We start from the raw sequence: 22,036 nt of genomic DNA, 5'->3' as shown, positions 1-22,036 counted from the left end.
CTTACCCTCATCTGAAACTTCCTCCCAATGGGCATTATTTCCCACTTTTTGCTATTGTAAGGAGGTCTCATTTTTCCTTTACTTTATTATTTCTAGTCATTAAGAATAAAAGTAAACATAAATAAAAATTTTAAAATGAAATATTTACCCACACAGAAATCCTGCTGTATATGCTGTGTGAGGAGGAAGAGGATGTCACCTAACATTTTGTACATCCTTATTTTTTGCCAGGCCCCACTGTGTGCATTTTCACATTTTAGCTCATTTAATCCCCAGAACCATTTGAGATGGGTGCTATAATCCCATTGTGACCTTTGAGGAATCTGAGGAACAGGAAAAAGTAACTTGTCAAAGGACACACAGCAAATGAGTGGTAAATGCAAATTTTGAACCCAGGCAGTCTGCCTGTTGTAGTATGTGTGCTACTTTTTTTTTTTAATTGAAAATTGTATTGAGGGCTGGGTGCCATGGTTCATGCTTATAATCCCAGCACTTTGGGAGGCCATGGTGGGCGGATCACCTGAGGTCAGGAGTTGGAGACCAGCCTGGCCAACTTGATAAAACCCCTGTCTCTACTAAAAATACAAAATTAGTGGGTGCAGTGGCACACACCTGCAACCCCAGCTGCTTGGGAGGCTGAGGCACAAGAATCGTTTGAACCTGGGAGGCAGAGGTTAGAGTGAGCCAAGATCATGCCACTGCACTCCAGCCTCGGTGATAGAGTGAGGCTCCATCTCAAAAAAAAAAGGGGGGAAATTGTATTGAGATCATTGTGGATTTGCATGCAGTCATGAAAAATAATAGAGATCCCTTAAATTCTTTGCCCAGTTTCCCCCAGTGGTCACATTTTGTAAAATTACAGTGTATATCACAACCAGGATATTGATATAGCCCACTAATCTTACTCATATTTCCCTAGATTTACATATACTTATTTGCTTATACGCATTTACGTGTACACAGCTATCGTGTAGGATCCTGTATCCAGCAGCACAGTGAAAGTACTGAATGAATTCAACATCAAAGGCTCCTTCCTGCATTGCCTTCCCCTCCTGCCTTCCCACTGTCATCCCCAATCCCTGGCAACCACTGGTTTTTTCTCCATCTCTGTAATTTTGTCGTTTCCAGAATGTTATATAAATAGAATTATACAGTAACTAACTTGGGGGAATTGGCTTTTTTTTTCTTTTTTTTTGAGACAGAGTCTCTCTCTGTCACCCAGGCTGGAGTGCAGTGGCGTGATCTCGGCTCACTGCAGCCTCCATCTCCTGGGCTCAAGCGATTCTCCCATCTCAGCCTCCTGAGTAGCTGGGACCACAGGCATGAACCACCACACCCAGCTAATATTTTGTATTTTTGGTAGAGACAGGGTTTCACCATGTTGGCAGGCTGGTCTTGAGCTCCTGAGCTCAGGCGATCCACCTGCCTCGGCCTCCCAAAGTGCTAGTATTACAGGCATGAGCCACCACACCCAGCTGGCTTGTTTTAAATCCACATAATTCTGTTGAGATTTCAGATGACTGCACATACCAATAGTTCGTCCCTTTCCATGGATAAATAGCATTGTGTATTATGGGTATGCCATGGTTTGTTTGATCATCCACCTCTTGAAGGACATCTGGGTTGTTTCTAACGTTTGGCAATTGTGAATAAAGCTGTTTTGAACAATTGATTATAGGTTTTTATGATAATGTAAATTTTCATTTCTCTGGGATATATTCTGGCACATCTTTCTTCTTCAGTCTGCCCTGAAGCTTCCTCATGGACTTACTATGATATTCAAAATGAAGTTTGCAAATATTAACAAAATATCTTACCATTGTACCTTAACACTGTTTGTTTCTTTTTTGAGACAGAGTCTTGCTCTGCTGCCCAGGCTAGAGTGCAGTGGCGCGATCTTGGCTCACTTCAGTCTCTGCCTCCCAGGTTCAGGCAATTCTCCTGCCCCAGTCTCCCCAGTAGTGGGGATGGCAATTCTCCTGCCCCAGTCTCCCCAGTAGTGGGGATTACAAGTGTGCGCTGCCACGCCCAGCTAATTTTTATATTTTTGGTAGAGACAGGGTTTCACCATTTTGGCTAGGCTGGTCTCGAACTCCTGACGTCAGGCGATCCACCTGCCTCAGCCTCCCAAAGTGCTGGGATTACAGGTGTGAGCCACCGTGCCCGGCCTTTTAGCACTAACTTCTGTCTAAGTTACTCCTTCCCATTTCCTTTTGTGTATTCCTGTTTGCAAATGATTTGTATCCTTAAAACAAGATCATCTGTGATACTGAGTTACTTAATTGGCATCTCCATTTTGTTTTACAAGTGATGGCCAAAAAATGAGCAAACGGAAAAAGAATTAACCAGATCCAGTTTCCATCATCCAAAGTATGGTGCTGATGCCCTCAGGTATAAACCAGTGCTTTGCCTTGTGTGTATCTATTGTGTTTTTATGTAAGCATCTCCTATACTCTTAGTCACTATTCTTAGATTTGGTTTATAGTTAGGTTTTTAGCAACATATCTCTGTTATTTGGATGTTATGTTGGTATGGTTGTTGATTTTGAACCGCCAAAATAGTTTTCTAAATAATAAAGGCATTTTTAAACCTAGAGGTCTGTTTGAGGAAGAGGACCTGTGTTGGGTGTTGTTGAGCTGTCCAAGTCCTCCTCAGGCTAGGTGCCGATTGCCTCTGCCTTACTTCTAGGTTCCTTTCTAGGTTCCCTGTCTTGTTGGTATCAGAATTCTCTTTCATCATTTATTTTAATTTTGTACTTAACAGAGCCATGTGAGATATATCTATGCTAGAGGTAATAAAAAAAACTCATATCGAAAAGCTTTTGGAGAAATTTGAGCCACTGCTTGAGGTAGTTGTAATCATGAAAGCACACAGTGTTCAAGTTGAAAGGGACCTAGAGATCTTGTTCAGCATCCCTATGTCCTAGGCATGAGACCAGTGCCCAGGCCTGTGACTCAGCACCTTCACACAGTACCTGTGTTGCCCAGGAGCCATTAGTGGGGCTCTCCCCCAACTCTCCGCTGTCTCTTAGACTCACCCTTGGCACTGCTGGCCATTTGGGCTGTGTAATTCTTTGTGGTGGTAGTTCTTTGTAGGATGTTTAGCAGCATCCCTAACCTCTGCCCGCCAGATGTCAAGACTTTGTTCTGTGAAGGCTCTTCCTTGTGAGTCCCTCTCTCTGCAAGCAGCAGATGCAGGTCGTGTCCGTGGGAAGGACACAGTGGCTCTTGACGAGGACCAGGCCAGCCTTTCTCTTAGTGCTGGTGTACCCCATTGGTCCTGCAGTGAGAGTGGCATAAGATGCATTTCTGTGCTATACAGTGCCATATTTTGGTGTCAGATTATATACGTCTTTTATAATTTGCTAGGTCTCTTACAGAAAGTGAGAGTGAGTTTTGTGAGTTTTAGATTGACCACTCAAAGAGTATTCATAATTTCCCCCTTTTGTAGAAAACAGGACTGATTTTCATCTTGCTTTCTCAATAATATGTCGAGTAGTAATAATTGGTTTACTAAGTATCTTTTCTGTCTAATTTTTTTCCCTCTTCCAGATTATATCTGATTAACTCCCCTGTGGTGAGAGCAGAAAACCTCCGCTTTAAAGAGGAGGGTGTGAGGGACGTCCTTAAGGATATACTGCTCCCATGGTACAATGCCTATCGCTTCTTAATCCAGAACGTTCTGAGGCGCTCCAGAAGGTATGGGCTGTAGGGGGCTGCACATGTACCTGCCGTGTCTCCACGGCGCTCCCTTCACCAAGCTGTGAGGTGGAGCTCTGCGTGAGACTTTAGGGCTGCTGTTCTCTGCTGCCTGATGCTGGGGTAACTTAGAGCCATGGGGAGGCCATACATGCAGGTGCGGAAGGTATCTAGGGTCCGGGCTATGCCAAGACCATGGGCCCTAGCCTGCAGAAGAGTTATGTCCTATAGTTGTTTAGTCGCCCGGTTCTGTGTTTTTTTTTTTTTTTTTTTTTTTTGAGGTGGAGTCTCAGTCTTGTCACCCAGACTGGATTGCAGTAGCACGATCTCTGCTCACTGCAACCTCTGCCTCCTGGGTTGAGGCACTGCCTCAGCCTCCCCAGTAGCTGGGATTACAGGCACCCACCACCATGCCTGGCTAATTGTTTTGTATTTTTAGTGGAGACTTGGTTTCATCATGTTGGCCAGGCTGGTCTTGAACTCCAGACCTCAGGTGATCCGCCCTTCTTGGCCTCCCAAAAGTGCTGGGATTACAGGCATGAGCCACGGCGCCCAGCCTAGTCAGCCAGTTCTTAGTACCAGAAACACCATGTTTCTGGTACTAAGTGAGACACCCTTCCCCTTATGGAACCAGTGGAGTGGGAATTGGGAGAGATAGTAAAGAGTCAGCAACTTTTAGAGAGAGCACCCAGTGAAGGCGGAGTCACAGGCTAGCTAGGGCTGGCCACTTGAGATGGGTGGTCAGAGAAGGCCCCTCAGTGTGGTGGCATTTGGGCTAATCTAAGAGTGATAGCAGTTCTCGATGGAGTTTTCAGTGGGTTGTTAGGGTCACAAATAATAGTTGTGATGTATGTGGAAGTATACTTCAATGGCAGTTACCTCCACGCCCAGGAGTTACTTTCTCACCTGAGAAGCCCTTGTTCTAGAGCCACCTTCCATGCCCCACAACTGACCGCTGTCAGGGTCTATCACCTTCATTGCACATGTTCCTGTATGGGCTTTCAAGACCTGATTTGGGGTCAGAGTTCCGATATGCACACCTGAGCTCTAGCACCTTACAAGTAAATTGCTTGTAAGCAAATAACTGTTGAATGAAAATGAGATATTGTTCCTGCTTGAGCAGTTGAAAAAGCTGGTTGGAAAATGAACTCTTGTTATCTCACTCCAGCAGGCAGGTCACTTACTTCTGCTCCCCTTGGGCTCTGGTTGTTCTGCTAATGAGGACACATCATGTTCACCTGAGGCGCTCAGAGTAGCCTTTCCCCAGGAATTGAGAAGGGCAGTCATCTTCCCCAGGCTCCCAGCATTCCTCCTCTCTGCAGCCCTGCCACCTGTCCTGCATGTGGTTCTCTGCCAAGTAGGGCAAACAGTCCTTGGGCAGGTGCACTCTGCAGGCCTCCACTGGTGTGGGACTCAGGAATACAGGTGGGGTCAAAGTTCCCCACAGCCAGGGCCCATCTGAACATATCAGAAAGACACAGACTCCATGATCAGGGGCTTAAACCCAGAGGAAGAGTCACATTATCACTGCCCTGCTAGCCTGGTTGTGGTGCTGCCAGAGAAACAAAGCAAGACATGAGTTCTGTTTGTGAAGCAAGGACTTAAGATCAAGGAGGATTTTGCAAAGCAAAAAGAGTGGGATAGAACTTTTTGGGTAAAGAGAACAGCCTTAGCATGGAAATAATTTCCCAGTACTCATTTTCAGTTTGTAGACAATCATTCAATCCTAGACAGTTTTACTGTCCTTCCTTCCTGAGGTTTAAAGTAACTAAACCCTACACTTTTCTGACAAGATTTTAGAATATCTCTCAATTCATAATTACTCTTTGGTGCAGAGAAGTAATGTTTCCCTAAACTCTCTTCAGTTTACTCAAAAACATAATTAATTGAGGACTTAATGTGCCACGTTGGTGCTTACCTTGAAAATATTGCTGAAAATCAGAAATTCACATTGCCAGTAGGGTCTGGGATTTTTTCTTTTTGTGTTTAAGTAATTTAAGAAGTTTATTTCTTGATAGTAACTTTCTCCCCAAGTGTGCCAGTGTTTCATTAATTGTTCCTTCCTAGGAGGAGGAAGAAATAGAATTTCTCTACAATGAGAACACGGTTAGAGAAAGCCCCCCAACATTACAGACTGGTGGATCCTGTCCTTCATGCAGTCTCTCATTGGCTTCTTTGAGACTGAAATGGCAGGTGAGTCTCTCTTGGTCTGTCCTCCCAGGAATAAGGACTATTCTCTTTGTAACTGCCCTTTTGATATATAATAGTGGAAATATTGAGAGATACAGAAAATTAAATAATTGTTTCCTTTTACCTCTCATATAGTTTTGTTAAGGCTTGTTAATTGTCGTGATATCTTTGTTTCGAGGCCCTGGGGACTTCTGGCCTGGTGTGGTGGCTCACGCCTGTAATCCCCAGCATTTTGGGAGGCCAACGCAGGCAGGTCACCTTAGGTCAGGAGTTCGAGACCAGCTTGGCCAACATGGCGAAACCCTGTCTCTACTAAAAATATATTAAAAAAAAAAAAAAAGTTAGCTGGCCATGGAGGCGGGCTCCTGTAATCCCAGCTACTCAGGAGACTGAGGCAGGAGAATTGCTTGAACCTGGGAGGCGGAGGCTGCAGTGAGTCAAGATTGCACCACTGCCTGGGCAATAAGAGTGAAACTCCATCTTAAAAAAAAGCACTGGGGAATTCTGTCTTTAGGGGTTGTCCTCGTGGTCTCAACGCTCCACAGAAGAGCTTTAGAGCTGGATAGCCATAGGTTCAGAGCCCAACTCTACCACTTGTTCCCAATCCAGAGAGTTGCCTGAAGTCTGACCATCAATTTCCTTTTATTTTAATGGGTACATAGTAGATGTATATATTTATGGGGTACAGGAGATATTTTTATATAGGCATACAGTGTGTAATAATCATATCAGGGTAAATGCGATATCCATCACCTCAAGCATTTATCGTATCTGTGTTGCAAACATCTGTTACACCCTTTTAGTTGTTTTTAAATGTACAAGAGATTATTAATAGACTATAATCACCCCATTGTGCCATCAGATGCCACTCTTATTCAGTCTATCTTGACCTTCAGTTTCTTTATCTGCAGAATGCCCAGTAGTGTTTGTAAGGCTTAAGTAGAGACGATTTACATAAAGTAGCTGGCAGATGATAGGTACTCAATAAATAATACTTGTTATTAATGCACTTATAACTTATTTTTAGGTCTATTTTCATTACTAAATAGACCCCTTCTTTTCCAGAAAAATTAGAAAAGTCAGAAGAGCAATAATGAAATGGACATTTTGCTGTATTTCTATTAACTAACAACAGTGAGTTTGTTGGGTAATTTTACAGAGATTCAAAAAGTACATTATGTTGGCTTCCTTAAGGTTTGAGATAGTCACAACCATAGGTCCAGGTGAGAAATCTAGGACACCTTAGATAATCAGTTGAAGTGGGTGGACAGAGGCCCTGGGTCACAGTGAGGGCAAAAGAGGGCAAGGCAAATCCACCCTTACAGGGCTCTGCGGTTCCTGCTGCTGTTGGGCAGGAGCAGCGGCCGCCACAGAGCTGGGATTCACCATTAGCCTAGATACGGGCACATGCTGCTCCCTGGAGTAGGCGGTGCTGCCCTATTTAGCACAGAAGGACTGCTACAGGATTTGTCCACCTTGTTAAACATGTAGAAGGATCACGACAGTCCAGCTGTTGTTGCTCAGATAGACATAGATGAAGATGGAAGTGAGTGTGAGGCTGAGTGCTGCCCTGGCGAGGGCAGCACTGGCAGCCCAGCACACACTCCCCAGACATGCTCACACCTGTGTCCACTTTTCCCTCCTGAGTGATACGAGTGGGTGGGAAACGTGGGGATTGTTGCCCGGACCCCCTTCAATATTTGGGCACCAGCTGCCATGACCTGTGAAGCTGGGTCTGGAGAGTGTGCATCCTGGCTGGATCCTGGTCTGCCTGGAAACTAGAGGTCGGCAGCCACGTTTTGTGGGTCGTGTTTAAGTCCCGGTTCTGCCGGCCTGTCGGCTTCATGTCCTCCACTCCCTCAGCAGCACTCTGGGTGTGAGAGGACCTGCCTCAGAGGGTGGTGGTGGCCTGGGTAGTGGCTGCTGCTGCTGCCCCTGTGTGTTGTATGTTTATTCATTGTATGCGGGGTTCTATTTGGGTTCATGTACTCCCTCAGAGTTGAAACAAGAACATAGAAAACCTGGGCTTTCTCAGTTACTGAAATCACCTGTAGAAGAAAGTGTGACCAGCTAACGACTCTGGCCTGGGGCTCAGCCCACTGGCACCTGAGTTCTGGTCTTCGTGAAAAGCAGCAGAGAGCAGCTCTACCCATTGCAACTTCTCATCTCTTAGCTTAGACCAGAAGCCTCATTAACAACACTCCCTGGACTCTTTTCATTACTATAAATTGTATTTGTTTCTAAGTATTGGTCTTATTCTTTTTGTTTTTGGTGTTTGTTTTTATGTAACAAAGAGTATTAATTAAAGGGGAGGTGAATGAGAATTTGTAAAATAAGCCTTGCCTCAGACAATTGGCTAAACACCCTTTCTTTCCTACTTGATCTCTGAGTTTCTCAGGGAACCCTTCAAATCCTAATTCCTCAAGACCTTCACTACCTCTGATGTTGTTTTTACTCGACTGTTATGTTTAGAAGGCCAGTTCTATTTTATTCATAGCCTGTGCCAGAGTTTCTTAACTGCAGCACTATGGACAGTTTGGGCCAGGTCATCTTCTGTGGTGGGGCTGTGCTGTGCGTTATAACTGAGCAGCATCTCTGGGTCTGCCCATTAGATTCCAGTAGCACTGTGCTACCCTCCAAGTTGTGACAAGCAAAATGTTTCTCCAAACATTGACAAATGTTTCCCATGGGGCAAAATTGCTTTTGTTTGAGAATCGCTAGCCTATGCTGTGCCTCTTAGCATCTGATTTGTGCTTTTTGTCTTTTAGTTGAAGTACAGTGTAATACAATGGAAAGAAGTTGGGCATTGTTGATGCTGTCAAATTGCACAACTCTGAGTAAACGGCATTTCCGACAGTTGTGTAGTGGGCAGCCTTGGACTTTGATCCACACATACTGGAGTTTTTGGCTTTTCTCACTGACCAATGGGAATTCGCATGTGGCTCACGTGGTGATTTTTTTGTGTGCAGCCCCAAACACTGACTGCCATGTAGCACATCCTCAACAAACAGTCATTATGTGATTGCTTCATTTTGGTTCTTTCCTCCTTAGTAAGTGGAGGCACTTGGATGGAAGGAGCTGCCCCTTCTTTGTTGTATCCAGCCCTCTCCCCACCCCAGATGCCTGGTAACCCACTTGCTGCCTGATTGACTTGTCTTACTTTTAGCTTATAGGCTTTATACTGTGGTGCCTCGCCTGGTCAAGTTTGTAGATATTCTGACCAATTGGTATGTTAGAATGAACGGCAGAAGATTAAAGGTAAGTGCAGACTGCTGTTGGGAAAAGCAAAAAGTGTATGAAGTTTGAAAGTAGAAGAAATATGAGAACAGCCAGAAGGGAGAACATTTTCAATTGCTCTCAGTTTTTGAAGCTTTGTTTTTCTTTTCCTTTTACATTGCATTTTAAGTATATTTATCATTTGAGGGATAGGGATCTATAAGTTCTACAAGTCATTTTGCATTATTTTCACCATACAATTATGTACATGTCATATTGGAGGGAGAATGTCAGGGCACAAACAGGACTACACTGAGCAGACCTTAAAATTCAAAATAAAATCATGCAACTATTTTATAAAAATAATGGCAGATATGGCTTTAATATTGAGAGGGGTACTTCCTTCTACCACAAGGGAGTCAGATATTATTTACTGTGGACAGAACTCCTCTGTAGCTGTTGGGGGTTTAGGATGAGCAGAGCATAGGTCCTAGTCTCAGGACTTAAGCCAGGCACAGAAATAACAATGATGCATAATGGAGCGAGGTCTCTTGACTGCAGGCCCAATGAAGGCTCCCATTACCCATTAGTCATGTCTTTTTTTTTTTTTTTTTTTTTTTGAGACGGAGTTTCACCCTTGTCACCCAGGCTGGAGTGCAGTGGCATGATCTCACCCCACTGCAACCTCTGCCTCCCGGGTTCAAGCGGTTCTTCTGCCTCAACCTCCCCAGTAGCTGGGTTACAAGTGTGCACCACCACGCCTGGCTAATTTTTGTATTTTTAGCAGAGACAGGGTTTCACCTAGCCAGGCTGGTCTCAAACTCCTGACCTCAGGTGATCCACCGGCCTCAGCCTCTCAAAGCACTGGTGTTACAGGTGTGAACCACCACACCTGGCCAGTCATGTCTTAAAAGGCATTAATAATAAAAGCCTGCAACACAACTGTAATTTCATTTTTGTGCAGATGTATCTCACACACAAATATCTAGAAGGACATACACTAAGATGCTTACAGTAATTGTCTGTGGATAACTTAATTATGATTGAAATTTTTTCATTATCATTGTTTTTCCTACGATGAATTGGTATTTTTTTAATACACAGTGTATACTTTTTTAACATAAGAAATCTTATTTAAAGGTACTTTAAAGTTTTTGGTTAGCAACTGTTTCTGTCTGTTGTGGGTAGATCCATTCTACCTTCATCCTTCGGGTCCTACAGTTAAGCTCTACTTCCCTATCTCGCCTCAGGTGGGGATAGTCAGTGGGACAGCAGGTGCACATCCTGGCCAGGCCTCCTGTACTCACCTGCAGGGCCACCCTCGTGGCACCGACCGTGGATGGCCTGTGGTCGTGGCCCTTTCTCCTTTCTCTGTCTCATGTCCTGTCTATATGCTGCATGCTCTTTGAAGATAGCCTCTTTTTAATAAACTTATTTTTTAATGATAAACACTTATTTTAACAGTTTAATGTTTACATTTCCTTTTTACTCATTAGGGTGAAAATGGGTTGGAGGATTGTGTCATGGCCCTAGAAACCTTGTTTAGTGTTCTGCTTTCTCTTTGCAGACTTACAGTAAGATGATTGGCTTTCTAGTACCCTTTGGCCTAGAGCTGCCTTCGGCACCTACTTGCTGCAGCATTCTCCATTTATATCTATTCTGTATTATTCTGCCAAAAATAGAAATAGAAGTTTTATAACACCTTATAGCTCTAGTTCCTTTTCAGAAATCTTGTTAGCTTATACATGTTAAGTAAGGACTAAGAAATACTAGATTCTTTCTTACAATCTGGCAGTACAATATATGTCAGGGCCCTTGGCTCTAGAATGAGGATCTACAGTTCAAAGTAAGACATACGTTATCTTAATGTGGATTGCCGTAATTGTGAGTAATGGGGAGGTTCTTCAGCTAATACTTGTCTAAGTAAATACATGTACATCACAAAAAATACTTTAACTTAGCATTGAGAGGAAAACGTGCAAGTAATTGTTTATGTTCCTATCAATTCAGATATTAGTTAAATAATATAAAAGTGGAACGGCTCCAACTTTAATTCTTTTTATCCTGTTTCCTTTACTCTGTATAAGGCTCCTATTTATTCCTGAGGCAGGAGAATCGCTTGAACCCGGAGGGCAGAGGTTACAGTGAGCCCAGATCACGCCATTGCACTCCAGCCTGGGCGACAGAGCGAGACTGTGTCTTAAAATAAATAAATGAATAAATAAAAGTAAACTTTAATGTCGAAAATGCAAACTTGGGGAGGGCAGAAAGATCACACACAAGGCTGTCACGTCACACTCGGAGGGTTGCACAGCCGCCGGGTAGAGGCGCCCCTCACTTCTCAGATGGTGGGGCAGCCGGGCACAGGCGCTCCTGACCTCCCAGACATGGCTGCTGCTGGGCAGAGGCGCTCCTCACTTCCCAGACAAGGTGGCTGCTGGGCAGAGGTGCTCCTCACTTCCCAGTGGGGCGGTGGCAAGGCAGAGGAGCTCCTCACTTCGCAGACGGTGCGGGGGCAGGGCAGAGGCGCTCCTCACTTCCCAGATGGTGGGATTGCCGGACAGAGGCGCTCCTCACTTCCCAGATGGTGGGATTGCCGGGCAGAGGCACTCCTCACTTCCCAGACGGTAGGGGGGCAGGGCAGAGATGCTCCTCACTTACCAGACTGCGGGAGCAGGGCAGAGGCGCTCCTCACTTCCCAGATGGTCGGATTGGGCAAAGGCGCTCCTTGCTGCGCAGACGGTGCGGGGGCAGGGCAGAGGCGCTCCTCACTTCACAGAGGGTGGGATTGGGCAGAGGCGCTCCTCACTTCGCAGACCTTGCGGGGGCAGGGTAGAGGCGCTCCTCACTTCGCAGAGGGTGGGATTGGGCAGAGGCGCTCCTCACTTCGCAGACCTTGCAGGGGCAGGGCAGAGGCGCTCCTCACTTCCCAGATGGTGCGCGAGCAGGGCAGAGGCGTTCCTTACTTCCCAGACGGTGGGACTGGGCAGAGGCGCTCCTCAATTCCCAGGTGGCGGGATTGCCGGGCAGAGGTGTTCCTCACTTCCCAGATGATACGCAGGCAGGGCAGAGGCATTCCTCGTTTCCCAGATGGTGGGGTGGCCAGGCAGAGGCGCTTCTCACTTACCAGACAGTTGGGTTCCGGGCAGAGGCGCTCCTCGCTTCCCAGACGGTGGGCCTGCCCGACAGAGGCGCTCCTGACCTCACAGATGCTGCGGCTGCTGGGCTGGGGCCTCCTTACTTCCCAGACAGTGCAGTGGCTGGGCAGAGGTGCTTTTCACTTCCCAGACTGTGAGGCGGCCTGGTAGAGACTTTCCTCACTTCCCAGGCGAGGCCTAGCGAGGCAGAGGCGCTCCTCACTTCTCAGGCGGTGGGGTGGGAGTGCTGGGCAGAGGTGCTCCTCACCTCCCAGATGGGGCGGTGGCCAGGCAGAGGCGCTCCTCTCTTCCCAGACAGTGGGGCGGCTGGGCAGAGGCGCTCCTCACTTCCCAGATGGTGCAGGGACCAGGCAGGGATGCTCCTCAGGTCTCGATCTCTTGACCTCCTGATCCGCCCGCCTGGGCCTCCCAAAGTGCTGGATTACAGGCGTGAGCCACCACGCCTGCCCTGCCATGTCTTTTTTCTCCTCCTAAGCAGCTGTTTGCATCTCCTGGACATCCCCATGTTCTTAACCATGTTGCCCTGCTGGAGGCGTCCTTCCCCTTGAGAAGCCTGACCCAGCTCCAACAGTGCCTCAGGAGATAGGCAGGGAAGCTTAGCGGATGAGGGAAACTCGTCTCTATCCCACCTCAGTTGCAGGGGAGGGGTCGGTGGCAGCGGCAGCAGTGGTCCTGACAGCTTGCTTTCGCCGGACCCGTGGCCGGCAGCTCTGGGTGGAGGAGAACTCCTTGATGCAAGAGCTGCGGGATACTTGGGCTGCATGTCCTCCCCCACCATCAGCAAGCCTGGAGAGCTGGGCAGGTGGTCTTTACCCAGCACCTTCAAGGCCGACTTGTCTGGCCACAGGGAGCAGCCCGGAACTGGGGCAGGGAGCACTGTTGGAACTGGGTCAGGCTTCCCAAAGGGAAGGATGCCTCCAGCAGGGCTGTGTGAACTGGCGACTCCTTGTCCCTTGGAGTAGAAACTCACTGCATGCACCTGGGCCTTGTCAGTCTGGTTCTTTTCTGTCAAGCTCTTGAGGTGGACATTTCCCTCCAAGGGCCTGGGATTGTACCAGGAGGAAGTGAGGTTTCCCTGAGTCTCCAGGGGCCTAGAGGCGGAGGCTGCTTCCCCATTGCTACAGGGGCCCCTTTTCTTGTCCTGCTGCCCCTGGGTCTCTACCTGATTCACCTCCATTTGTTCTTCAGGCTCTTGTTCTGCCCTCACCTCCGTCTTTGGGAGCCTGGCTGGGATCACCCACTCATCTAATGAAGGAAGCCGGAGGTTAAACTTGCCTCTGATACGAGGGATCCTCACGGGGCTGAGGTGTCCAAACATCATGGTGTTGCGAGCAGACAGCACGGGTTTCTTCCTTGAGGGGGGGCTCCAGCCCACAGGAGGCAGGACCCTCAGTGGGGTGCCCGTGTTCCGAGGGAGAAAACACAGCCTCCTAGGGGCGACATCCCACCTGGCTGGAAAAGAAGGCCCAAGATGTCGCCGAGGGTTGAAGAGGAATCGGAAACAGCCCAAGATTCCCGGAGCAGGCACAGGTGCAGGAGGCACAGGTGCAGGAGCCACGGGGTGAGCCCGGCCAGCTGGGAAGGCCTCACGGACAAGACGAGCAGGTTGCCGATGGCATGGCGGGGACCTGTGGTGGAACCAGGAACAAAATACGCTTAGAAGAGCACGTTGCCAATCGCGTGGCCAGGACCTGCGGCGGAACCAGGAACAAAATATGCTTAGTGAGTTGCCCATTTTGAGCAAGTTGTGCACAGACGAAACTAAGGGTCAGAAGCGGAGAGGATACTCCTAAGTCACCCACTTCTCTGTGGCCGGGTGTGCACTGGGCACCTGGGAGTTTATGACATCACTATGGGGCTGGTGACAGAGCCAGGGTGTGGAGGAGTGAGCAGGAGCCCAGCGAGGGTGCCTACAAGAGGAGTCAGGGCAAAAGGCAAGGCCCCTCCACCGGTCCAGCTGGACTCTCTAGCCTCAGGGACGTCCCACTTCTGGGGGCAGGTGTGTGGCCCTGGATGCCCCCCCTCCTCCTGTGGTGCTGTGGAGGGTGTGGGGCTGATCCGCCAGAGCCCTTCCCACCTGGCATCTGGCCCAGGCGCTGGCTGACACCCAGTGGCCCTGTCTTGGCCGGCCCTGTCCCCCGGGTTAACAGGGCCAGAACCTGGAAGCAGAGCGCAGGACCAGCCAGATCCCGCCAGGTTCCGCTGGGGCCTCTCCAATGCCTCTATGCTGCCTGGAGCCAGGCCCGCCTTCTCCATGGCTGCCGTGGCCTCAAGGGCCACCAGGCTCACTGCGCAGGCTTCCATGGAGAGGACGCGGTGCCCTGACCTGACTGGATGCTGCCCCTTACCACATCCCTTCCTGGCAGGCAGGGCTCTGCTTCTTTTTACAAATTTGCCTGACACCCTTCCTTAGGTCATCCAGGTGGTCATGGTCCAGCCAGGCTTTGAACCCAGGTTGTGCGATTCTGCAGCTGGTGCTCTGGCCTGTGTACCTCCTGATCATGGGTACAGCATGTATTCTTATTTTTTCCTGTAGTCCGGGGGTACTTAGCATGGCGGCATATCTGTAATAAGCACATGCACACCTAGAAGGTGGTCTTTACTTCAACATATAAGTTGACCATGGCCCACTCTGGGCTCCAGTCCTCTGCAAAGATGTAGGGCAGGGACTACCAGTTGCCAGCACAGTACCATTCCACGTTGTTCTTCTGATGGAGGCTTTCAGCCCAGATGTTCTTTCTCGTCTGGTGGGTTCTCTCGTCTCGTCCAAGTATGTAACGATTATGTTCTAGATCAGCTTTGGTCTGTCCTAAAAGAAACTCGCCAGTGGATTATACCATATAGATAAAAGTCAGTTTCTCTTGTCTTCCTGGAATGTGTCTAGAAAGCAAGTACATTATTTACAAGTTAATAGTGGATCAATGTATTGGATTAAAATATGACCAATGTAATTTGGTCATTGTGAGCATGCCAGCTTGGTCCACTCTTCACCACAATTTATGGTACCCTAAATATAACTCTAGATTTTCTTATGCCCAAGAGAAGGACATACTCTTGGGTGTCTGGACTAGGGAACTCCTGACCTCTAGTGATCTGCCCACTTCGCCCTCCCAAAGTGCTAGGATTACAGGTGTGAGCCACTGTGCCCAGCCAAATCATGTGAACTTTCTACATCCCCAGGGCACACAGCCTTCTGGGCCAGCATATAGACATGTGGCAGGGATCCAGGGTCCAGGAGTTAGATGCAATCCTTGAGCTCTAGTACCTTTATATTACCTGATCACAGAAGCTCAGGCCATGCGTGGGCAGGTACTAGGACCAGCACTGTGATGGGTAGGGCCCAGGCCCAGCCTTTCTCCATCAAATGAGCACTCAAGGTGAGGGGAGCACCAGCCTTTCATCTGCTGTGGTCAGGGCTGAAGTTCATGCTTCTGGTTATAGGGGCTGAGTCACTCGGCAGCACTCACTCAGCTTTGGCCTGAAGCCTGATTTTGTAAATAAAATGATAATGGAGGAGACCAGATGCCTACAGTGTCATATTGCTAGAGATGTAACTGATCAACATGTTTTGGTTCATTTGGATGATCGACTTAACAGAGAGCTTCCATACCCTCTCAAGGCCTGCATTTTAAATCTATTTAATATTTTTTTATGCCAGGGTGTGACGTTTTCTTTTTTATAGGGAAATTAAAAAAAAATGCACAGGGAGTTAATATGAAATATTGTGTTCTCACCAAGTGAAGGCCAAAAGATTTCATTACAGGATATACAAAGGACGCCTCTGTGTAACTTACATAGGGACAAGGGGTGGAAGCATCCAGTTACTGCAAAGCACACCGCCAACAGGCGGATCTCAGGAGAGTCTGCACGTGGGCAGGGAGCGCCACTTTCTCACGGCGGAGGGGAGTGACTGTTCTGCCTTTGTTCCATTACATTAAAATGGTCATTTGAATTTTATGAGGCCCCTACATTTGTTGATCTGCAAGTTTCTTTAGGTTTTATTGTTACAAGATATCTATATGCATACATTATTTACATCTAGTTTTAAGGTTACATATAATTTATAATATTTAATAAAAATTAAAATATATAAGATATAATAAAATATATACACACATGAGCAGAGGCAGAGCAACAAGAATAAGCTTTTAAGACACACAATCAGGAGAGAGAAGGGCCCATCAAAGTAGATGGACAAGGGGAAGGGGGCACCTGTAAATAGCGGGCATCCTGCCAGTTCAAAGAATAGAAACCTGCCTGGGGGCTTGGGTCAGCCAGATGAACAGTCAAGCCAGGGAGGGCACAGCTGATGATGACACATGCTGGCTGCTGCTTCTGTCCAGAGGGAAATGTCTCAAATACATTGTGGTTCTGATTGGGCTCATCACCCTCACACCCTCCAACACGCACACACATACTTTGAGGTTTTGGGCCTCTGGCTTCCATAAGGAGAGAGCAGCTTAAATTTAACTTCGAGGGGCTGAGCCCCTTCCTCCAGGAGCAATGTCCATTCATGGGGACCATATTTAGAGGGAGACTTGCTGCTTATTTGTTCCCCGTCGTACCACCTGTGTGTACCAGTGGGTCTCAGGTGCTCTTTCTGAATGGGGACCCTAATTGTGTTCAGTCGCAGCAGTTGTGGTGCCGTCCCCCATCGCACCATCTGTTCTGGAGGAGGATGTTGCAGAGGCGCTGCTCCCTAAACTGGAGGTGCCTTGAGAAGCCCCGATGGGAAGGCTCGGAAAACTAGGGCACTGGGCACAGAGGCTTTTCATTGCTGGCCATCGGGGGCCCCAAGTGTGGGCTGGGGGTGGGGGGGGGCTGGAGAATATGAATGTAGCCGGGCAGACGTAGGCCGACGTCTTTCCAGGGTGCCTCTGCTGTGCACTGAATTTGGGAAATTAAGAGTGCTCACTCTGGAGCTTGGTGAAGATCTGAAAATCACAGCATTAGTAGCAGGAGTCATGTCCATAGCAAAGAGCTGAGGGCCTAAAGGAGGCTGCAAGGTCAGGTGGTCAGATGCCTTTGCTGTGATGGTGGAAATGGCTGCTGTGGAATTCATCTGCTGATGGGTGATAGCAGCGATCCGGGGGGAAGGGGCTGGGAGAGGAGTCAGGAAGGAAAGAGGAGGAGAACAACGCACACATATGGGTGTAGGAGGTTCCCTTCTGAAGGGAGGCTGGAAGGAGAAAGATGCGGGGCTAGGAGGTGCGCGGCAGGGGTGAGAGGTCAGAGGTGCTAAAGCTGCAAATGAGTGAGGGCAGCCTCCTTTCTCATTAGGTGGAACCCCCAAAATGGGGGCAAGGTCAGTGGGAAGAGCCAGGGAAGAGTTCGGAATTATGGATATCAAATTTCACTCAATTCTTGGTGTGGGAGAAGGTGGAGGGACAGGCAGGGTGAGGGGCCCAGCAGCCACGTGGGCCAAGTCAGAGGGAGGAGGAGGAGCTGGGATCTATGAAGTGTAGGTGGCCGGGGGCAGGGAGTCTCAGCAGGTGTGGAGACAGCAGGGGCAGGCTGGGTGGCACTGCAGTTTGCCATGTCTTACTTTTTTTTTTTTTTTTGAGACGGAGTCTCGCTCTGAGGCCAAGCTGGAGTGCAGTGGCACGATCTTGGCTCATTGCAACCTCCACCTCCCAGGTTCAAGCCATTCTCCTGCCTCAGCCTCCTGAGTACCTGGGACTACAGGTGGGAGCCACCACGCCCAGCTAATTTTTGTATTTTCAGTAGAGACGGTGTTTCACCATGTTGGCCAGGATGGTCTCCATCTCTTTTTTTTTTTTAATTAAAAAGTAAACTTTAGCCGGGTGTGGTGGCTCAAGCCTGTAATCCCAGCACTTTGGGAGGCCGAGGTGGGTGGATCACGAGATCAGGAGATTGAGACCAGCCTGAAAAACATGGTGAAACCTCGTCTCTACTGAAAGTACAAAAAAAAAAAAATTATCCTGGCATGGTGGCGCGGGCCTGCAATCCCAGCTACTCAGGAGGCTGAGGCAGGAGAATCGCTTGAACCCCGAGGGCGGAGGTTACAGTGAGCCCAGATCACACCATTGCACTCCAGCCTGGGCGACAGAGCGAGACTCCGTCTAAAAATAAATGAATAAATAAATAAAAGTAAACTTTAATGTCGAAAATGCAAACTTGGGGAGGGCAGAAAGATCACACACAAGGCTGTCACGTCACACTCGGAGGGTTGCACAGCAGCTGGGCAGAGGCGCCCCTCACTTCTCAGATGGTGGGGCAGCCGGGCAGAGGCGCTCCTGACCTCCCAGACATGGCTGCTGCTGGGCAGAGGCGCTCCTCACTTAGACAAGGTGGCTGCTGGGCAGAGGTGCTCCTCACTTCCCAGTGGGGCGGTGGCAGGGCAGAGGCGCTCCTCACTTCGCAGATGGTGTGGGGGCAGGGCAGAGGCGCTCCTCACTTCCCAGATGGTGGGATAGCCGGGCAGAGGCGCTCCTCACTTCCCAGATGGTGGGATTGCCGGGCAGAGGCGCTCCTCACTTCTCAGACTGTAGTGGGGCAGGGCAGAGACGCTCCTCACTTACCAGACTGTGCGGGAGCAGGGCAGAGGCGCTCCTCATTTCCCAGATGGTCGGATTGGGCAAAAGCGCTCCTTGCTGCGCAGACGGTGCGGGGGCAGGGCAGAGGCACTCCTCATTTGGCAGAGGGTGGGATTGGGCAGAGGCGCTTCTCACTTCCCAGATGGTGCGGGAGCGGGGCAGAGGTGCTCCTCACTTCCCAGACAGTGAGATTGGGCAGAGGCGCTTCTCACTTCCCAGATGGTGGGATTGCCTGGCAGAGGCGCTCCTCATTTCCCAGATGGTAGGGGGGCAGGGCAGAGTCTGATTCTTTGCTTCCCAGACGGTGGGGCCGCCAGGCAGAGGCGCTTCTCACTTACCAGACAGTTGGGTGCCGGGCAGAGGCGCTTCTCACTTCCCAGATGGTGCGGGAGCAGGGCAGAGGGGCTCCTCCTCACTTCCCAGATGGTGCGGGAGCAGGGCAGAGGGGCTCCTCACTTCCCAGATAGTGGGTATTCCTGACAGAGGCACTCCTGACCTCCCAGATGCGGCGGCCGCTGGGCTGGGGCCTCCTCACTTCCATAACGGTGCTGTGGCCAGGCAGAGGTGCTCTTCAGTTCCCAGATTATGAGGTGCCAGGCAGAGGCGCTCCTCACTTCGCAGGCGGTGGGGTAGCCAGGCAGAGGCGCTCCTCACTTCCCAGGCGGTGGGGTGGGGGGTTGGGGGCAGTGCTGGGCAGAGGCGCTCCTCACTTCCCAGACGATGGGGCAGCGGGGCAGAGGCGCTCCTCACTTCCCAGACGATGGGGCGGCTGGGCAGAGGGCGCTCCTCACTTCCCAGACGATGGGGCGGCTGGGCAGAGGCGCTCCTCACTTCCCAGACAGTGGGGCGGCTGGGCAGAGGCGCTCCTCACTTCCCAGACGATGGGGCGGCTGGGCAGAGGCGCTTCTCACTTCCCAGACGATGGGGCGGCTGGGCAGAGGCGCTCTTCACTTCCCAGATGGTGCGGGGACCAGGTGGAGATGCTTCTCAGGTCTCGATCTCTTGACGTCCTTATCTGCCTGCCTGGGCCTACCAAAGTGCTGGAGTACAGGCGTGAGCCACCACGCCTGCCCTGCCGTGTCTTCTTTCTCCTTCCAAGTGACTGTTTTCATCTCCTGGATTTTTATGTTCTACTTAACACCCTCATGTTCTTATCCATGTTGCCCTGCTGGAGGCGTCCTTCTGTTGGGGAAGCCTGACCCACAGTGCCTCAGGAGATAGACGGGGAAGCTTAGCTGGTGGGGGCTGCTTGTCTCTATCCCACCTCATTTTCAGGCAAGGGGTCGGTTGCAGCTGCAGCGGTGGCCCTGGCAGTTTTCTTTTGCGGGACCTGCGGGACCTGTGGCCGGCAGCTCTGGATGGAGAAGACCTACTTGATCCAAGAGCTGCAGGATACTTGGGCTGCATGTCCTTCCCCACCATCAGCAAACCTGGAGAGCTGAGCAGGTGGTCTTTACCCAGCACCTTCAAGGCCGACTTGTCTGGCCACAGGGAGCAGCCCAGAACTGGGGCAGGGAGCACTGTTGGAAATGGGTCAGGCTTCCCAAAGGGAAGGATGCCTCCAGCAGGGCTGTGTGAACTGGCGACTCCTTGTCCCTTGGAGTAGAAACTCACTGCATGCACCTGGGCCTTGTCAGTCTGGTTCTTTTCTGTCAAGCTCTTGAGGTGGACATTTCCCTCCAAGGGCCTGGGATTGTACCAGGAGGAAGTGAGGTTTCCCTGAGTCTCCAGGGGCCTAGAGGCGGAGGCTGCTTTCCCATTGCTACAGGGGCCCCTTTTCTTGTCCTTCTGCCCCTGGGTCTCTGCCTGGTCTTTCACCTCTGTTGCTTCTTTGGGCTCTTCTGCTCTCACCTCTGTCTTCGGGAACCTGGCTGGGATCACCTGCTCATCTAATGAAGGAAGTCAGAGGTTAAACTTGCGTCTGAGATGAGGGGTCCTCACAGGGCTGAGGTGTCCAAACATCATGGAGTTGGGAGCAGACGGCACGGGTTTCTTCCTCGAGGGGGGGCTCTAGACCACAGGAGGCAGGGCCCTCTGTGGGGTGCCCGTGTTCAGAGGGATAAGACACAGCCTCATTAGGGGTGCCGTCCCACCTGACTGGAAAAGAAGGCCCAAGATGTCGCTGACGGTTGAAGAGGAGTGGGAAACGGCCCAAGGTTCCCGGGGCAGGCACAGGTGTAGGAGCCATGGGGTGAGCCGGGCCAGCTGGGAAGACCTCACGGACAAGACGAGCAGGTTGCCGATGGCATGGCGGGGACCTGTGGTGGAACCAGGAACAAAATATGCTTAGTTAGAAGAGCACGTTGCCAATGGCGTGACCGGGATCTGCGGTGGAACCAGGAACAAAATACACTTAGATGAGAACGTTGCCGATGGCATGGCCGGGACCTGTGGTGGAACCAGGAACAAGGTACGCTTAGATGAGAACATTGCCGATGGCGTGGCCAGGACCTGCGGTGGAACCAGGAACAAAATATGCATAGTGAGTTGCCCATTTTGAGCGAGTTGTGCACAGATGAAACTAAGCGTCAGAAGCGGAGAGGATACTCCTAAGTCACCCACTTCTCTGTGGCCGGGTGCACACTGGGCACCTGGGAGTTTATGACATCACCGTAGGGCTGGTGACAGAGCCAGGGTGAGGAGGACTGCTTAGGAGCCCAGCAAGGGTGCCTACAAGAGGAGTCAAAGGGCAAAGATTGAGATCCCTCCACTTGTCCAGCTGGACTCTAGCCTCAGGGATGTCCTGCTCCTGGGGGCAGGTGTGTGGCCCTGGATGGGCCCCCCTGTGGGGCTGTTGGGGGTGGGGGGCTGATCCGCCAGAGCCCTTCCCGCCTGGCGCCTGGCCCACGTACTGGCTAGCACCCAGTGGCCCTGTCTTGGTTGGCCCTGTCCCCTGGGTTACAGGGCCAGAACCTGGAAGCAGAGCGCAGGACCAGTCAGATCCTGCCAGGCTCCCCCTGGGGCCTCTCCAGTGCCTCTATGTTGCCTGGAGCCAGGCCCGCCTTCTCCATGGCTGCTGTGGCCTCAAGGGCCACCAGGCTCACTGTGCAGGCTTCCAAGGAGAGGATGCGGTGCCCTGACCTGACTGGATGCTGCCTCTTACCACATCCCTTCCTGGCAGGCAGGGTCTCCACTTCTTTTTATGAATTTGCCTGAGACCGTTCCTTAGGTCATCCAGGTGGTCATGGCCCAGCCAGGCTTTGAACCCAGGTTGTGC

The 22,036-nt window shown here is 50.2% G+C and overlaps 1 protein-coding gene and 2 pseudogenes across 1 annotated transcript; 1 reads left to right on the top strand and 2 right to left on the bottom strand.

The window, feature by feature from the left end:
* Window positions 1-3,711, top strand: part of LOC100457938 (isoleucine--tRNA ligase, cytoplasmic-like) — a 34,721-nt pseudogene extending 31,010 nt beyond the window's left edge.
* A 7,611-nt stretch (window positions 3,712-11,322) lies between these two features.
* LOC103889393 (putative UPF0607 protein ENSP00000381418) lies at window positions 11,323-16,212 on the bottom strand. The gene has a single exon (XM_063714018.1). The coding sequence runs from the start codon at window positions 13,995-13,997 to the stop codon at window positions 12,684-12,686; it is 1,314 nt and encodes a 437-aa protein (XP_063570088.1). The 5' UTR covers window positions 13,998-16,212; the 3' UTR covers window positions 11,323-12,683.
* Window positions 16,213-18,289: 2,077 nt separating this feature from the next.
* LOC112134943 (putative UPF0607 protein ENSP00000383144) lies at window positions 18,290-21,091 on the bottom strand (annotated as a pseudogene).
* Between the last annotated feature and the right edge of the window lie 945 nt (window positions 21,092-22,036).

The sequence above is a fragment of the Pongo abelii genome, chromosome 13 (assembly GCF_028885655.2).
Source record: "Pongo abelii isolate AG06213 chromosome 13, NHGRI_mPonAbe1-v2.0_pri, whole genome shotgun sequence".
NCBI classification, from domain to species: Eukaryota; Metazoa; Chordata; class Mammalia; order Primates; family Hominidae; genus Pongo; species Pongo abelii.
This window is presented reverse-complemented; position numbering and strand designations above follow the sequence as displayed.

Excerpts from the sequence above, each read along its gene's own strand:
- LOC103889393 (XM_063714018.1), bottom strand. The coding sequence starts at position 13,997 with ATGGGCAACTCACTAAGCATATTTTGTTCCTGGTTCCGCCGCAGGTCC.